The sequence below is a fragment of the Botryllus schlosseri genome, chromosome 2, assembly GCF_051294905.1.
Source record: "Botryllus schlosseri isolate E-star chromosome 2, Bs_hap1, whole genome shotgun sequence".
Classification (NCBI taxonomy): domain Eukaryota; kingdom Metazoa; phylum Chordata; class Ascidiacea; order Stolidobranchia; family Styelidae; genus Botryllus; species Botryllus schlosseri.
The window spans coordinates 37,896,007-37,900,351 of record NC_137237.1 but is presented as its reverse complement, the minus strand read 5'-3'; the positions used below and the strand labels follow the sequence as shown (position 1 = coordinate 37,900,351).

General features: G+C 45.4%; 1 protein-coding gene across 1 annotated transcript; it reads right to left on the bottom strand.

Annotated features, from left to right (window-relative positions):
* Nucleotides 1-204: 204 nt before the first annotated feature.
* Nucleotides 205-3,039, bottom strand: LOC145434568 (uncharacterized). Its single transcript, XM_080311913.1, has 2 exons — nt 1,590-3,039; nt 205-1,322 (listed from the first exon to the last, which is right to left on the bottom strand). The coding sequence occupies exons 1-2, from the start codon at nt 2,624-2,626 to the stop codon at nt 641-643; spliced, it is 1,719 nt and encodes a 572-aa protein (XP_080168039.1). The 5' UTR covers nt 2,627-3,039; the 3' UTR covers nt 205-640.
* Nucleotides 3,040-4,345: the final 1,306 nt, after the last annotated feature.

Below are 4,345 nucleotides of genomic sequence, written 5' to 3'. Positions count from 1 at the left end.
AAAGCGGCGTGAAAACCCTGTTTACGGCACGACCGCTTTTGAAGAGAATGATTTGTGATCCAGATTCTTCTCGCGTGCGGCGAGGTGACTCGAGCGTAACGAACCATTGATACGGACAAAAATCCACCGTGACATAGCCGGCCCCGTGGCGAAGCGTAATTGCAAAAAGGCAGTTATCGGTGAGCCACAGAAAAAATGAAGGAATGGTGGTTTTTTGGATTATGAAGACAATCGGGGCATGAAGAAATATGCAAGGCAAATGCAATGTATAGAAAGCTGATACAGCGTCAGTAAGCGATGGCAATGTACAGAAAACGTGCAATATGAGTAGGCAAAGGTTATTCAATTCAAGGCACCACTATTTCTGATGCAACGATGAGTGCCGGTTGGTTTACAAAACAGTAAGTTTACGAGTGGAAGTCTGGTCTCATGATCCAGAATTTTTTCTTAAAATTAGAGACAGAACTTGCAGTAGCAGGATAGTGACATATTATCAAAGCGAGTGACATAGTGCGGTAAAATTATGGGTTTTTATGCTTCTCAAGGAAACTGAGAACGATCCAAGTCGGGACAGAAAAGAAACATATGACAAAATAAAAATGAAACATGTCAGGTAACGCGCGCGCGGAGCGATCCTGGTTCAAGGCGGTCGTTGACGGACGAAGGCGTTGAATCGAGCGGAGGTCGTTCGAATGCTGCGGAGCATTGCGGTGCTGTCGGTAGAGTAGCGAGCGGAGTCGATATCGTAGTTGAAATCTTCTACAACGTCTGTAGCAAGTTTGTTGCCGTATACGGCTGCAGCAAGCTGGAGTTTGCGGCTGCTCGGCATCTTTCGTTGTTGGGTATGGAAATAGATAGGTTTGGAAGGTCGTTTGGATGAAGAGAGCAAGTCAGACGGACCGAGCTGAACGTACCGCCGAGGTAGGTACTCGCTGATTTTCTCTTTGTACTTTCGAAAGAACTCGGGTTCTTCCGCAAATGTAGTGCGTTGGTTTTTGAGGGACATCTTGGCAGCTTCTATGTTGTAGGGCAGTTTGACAGTCTCCGTTTTCTTGAGCGGAAACACTTTGTGACGTATGTTTGTTGTGCGCGGAGGCGCAGCGTCTTCTACGTTGGACAGAGGTTGCGTGTTGGCGTCACAGTCTTCAGAATCGTCGAGTTCAGCTTGCGTGTCGGCATCAGAGTTTCCAGAAATCTCGAGTTTGCCATAACCAGGGTCACAGTAAGTCGAACTGTCACTTACAGCAACAGGTATCAGGTCGTTTTGTCCCTGCGGAGGGACTTCGTCGTTTGCAGATATGACAGGCACAGTAGCGACATTGGTACTACTTGGAATGACTGTTCGGAATTGGGCTCTGGGAACAGCCCCGAAGAATTTCATGGTTACATCCCCGAAGAGTTTGATGGTTACAGGAGTATCATGATTAGGGGAGTCGCATGGACTAGGTTTAGGGTTTGGATAACTTGTCGGTGCGGGCGCCGGCCCATTAACGGGCCTCTGACCGACACCACTGTGTGGTGTGTCAGACGCAGGCGGGAGGCTTTCGAAAAGCTTGCGAGGATAAGATGTGGATTCGGTTCGAGCGGAGTGCTTATCGTTAGGATTTACATTTTCGGGCTCAAGGACGCAATCAGGTTCGTAGATAAAACTAAAAGTAGGTGCGACTTTATCGCGAGCATGAGAACTGTATTTGTTGTGCGCTAAGGGCACGAGATCAGCATTGAAATTGTCTTTACGACGATGATTTGCGAGTTTATCGCGAGAGCGAGAAGCGAGATCGTTGTGCCCGGTTGGCACATTACGAATATCGGCGGATTGACCGCGAGAACGAGGAATGACATCGTTGTACCCGGTTGGCACACTACGAATATCGGCGGATTGACCGCGAGGACGAGGAATGACATCGTTGTACCCGGTTGGCACACTACGAATATCGGCGGATTGACCGCGAGAACGAGGAAGTATATCATTAGATCTAAGGCCACTCTGGCACTGCTGAGTGCTTTGAGAATACAAGGGAATGACCGGCCTGGAACCGGCAGTGAGACTATGAGAATGGATAGACTGGGAATGACATGGGATTGCTGATGCGGTTAACTGACGAGTGGTCGGTTGGGTTATCGCCGGCTCAGAAACGAGCCTCTGCCCAGTACTGCTGACTGGCACAGATGCAGGCGTGTGCAAGGTAGATAAAGTCATTGCTTGAGTAGCGGGCAAAGTTGAAGGTTCCGTACTCACAGTAGTGTTTATGTCAATTCGAGTGTTCGGCTTTTGTGATTTGTCAAAACGTTGGCACAAGGCTTCTTCTTCTATGGCAGCGTTCAATTTTTCAATAGCTTCTAGTTTTCTGAGCTTGAAATGTAATGCTGTTTTTGCAGTATCTTCTCTGAGTTTCAAAACAGCAGCTGCAGCTTCTTCTTCAAGTTCGATTTTCTTAAGTTCCAGGGCAGCCTTGCGGTCTTTGGCTGCTTTTCTTGACGATGTGACGGAATGAAGACTCGGTGATTTCTTCAAAGTTCGAGGTTTAATGCAATAGTCATTGATGTTGGAAATTCGGAGGACGTCGTCGATATGCTGCTGCTTGCTTAACGCCTGTCGACCGGCAGCTTGCAGTGTTCGATCCATATCGATGTCAGTCAGCTCTCGTATTTTTTAACTTATGTCCTTGTTATGACACATTCAGTCCTTCACAGAACTGTTACAACTCGACGGCGAGTTGGACTGGAGCAATCGCTGCGAGTAATGACTGACTTATGAGTATAATTAACTGGCTAATAAGTCCGGACACAATAAGTTTCCCGTTGTGTATATTGCAGAATGTCGATCAAACAACCCAGACTATATCATACCGTTAAAAAATACGCTGGCAAATACTCTAAATGAGAAATTACATTAATTAGAGTCAGATTCAAAGCGGCGTGAAAACCCTGTTTACGGCACGACCGCTTTTGAAGAGAATGATTTGTGATCCAGATTCTTCTCGCGTGCGGCGAGGTGACTCGAGCGTAACGAACCATTGATACGGACAAAAATCCACCGTGACACTTGATTTTATGTATACAAGTTACTGTCTCTGCAGCCTCCACATTTTACGACTTATTTTCATTAGACGCAGGCAAGCGATTCTCCAGTTCGGAGCTACGGAAACAAATCACTCGCATGTGCGCGTTCCGAATAGTCTTGTAGAATTTTCTAAAGTCGTAACAGCTTAGTAGCATATACGCGAATCCCAAGGTGAAAATAATCGAACGAACTATAGCCGTAGGCGTGCGATTCGCAGGGCTTTATTTGTACAAACTCTATCGATGCCTGTACGCGAACCCCAGCGTTAAAACGATTAGGTCTAATTAACACGACTCTAACATTACCACATCATCCGCCCATTGCCGCACCTATAGCACACCTATTGCCACATCATCCACCCATTGCCGCACCTATAGCACACCTATTGCCACATCATCCGCCCATTGCCGCACCTATAGCACACCTATTGCCACATCATCCGCCCATTGCCACATCACCTGCCACATTCATCTGTGTCACATCATCAAGCCCCACACCTATAGTGCCACATCATCCATTGCCACATCATCACCGCATTGATTGCAGCATCTATATGACGCACAGCGCCGCATCAACCAGCGCGATGTCGATTGCTGCACCTATGACACTCATTGGCACGTCAAAACTTACCTTAGCTAGAATCGAACCTGGTTTGGATGACTATAATTTCACGTCGCTCACCACCAGGCTATTGATAATTCCGATCACTATGTTTTGATAATGACGTGCTTCCGAGAAATAAATAACATTCATTATACGTTAGATGATACTTTTCCTTGATATTCTATCATGTGTGTTTAGGACTAATGCAACATCACTATGTTTACGACATGTCTGATTTGAACACACTAATTTTGCGTATCACACCACAAACTGCGCAAGCCTTCAAAGTTGATAAGTAAACAAGTATTTGCACTCCATCAGAATACTAAAGTAGCTTTTCGCGTATATGTACCTGTAGCTAATACTAAAGGGCTTATGATTTGAGATTGCTTCAACTTCATGACATTTTCAGTATTAAACAGAAATATAGAACTAGAATACTAACTTTTATTCGTAAATAGCTACTTCTACCTTAATTTAATGGATTTATCTGAGATCATTGCTTTACTTAATCTCTCCAAAATGTGCATTGTACAAGTACCTCAGCATCGAAACCCTCTGGCTATAACTATCTGGGGGTATAATTGCAGCAATACTCGAGTACTAATTTAAAAGTAGCTTAGGTATCTAAATGAGCTCTGAGTCGCTGTTATCTCGCATCTGACCATGGAGTTAACA

Excerpts from the sequence above, each read along its gene's own strand:
- LOC145434568 (XM_080311913.1), bottom strand. The coding sequence starts at position 2,626 with ATGGATCGAACACTGCAAGCTGCCGGTCGACAGGCGTTAAGCAAGCAG. Across the intron at positions 1,323-1,589 it reads GTAAATCCTAACGATAAGCA|CAATGTCGCTACTGTGCCTG; the intron begins CTCCGCTCGAAC and ends TCCAAGTAGTAC.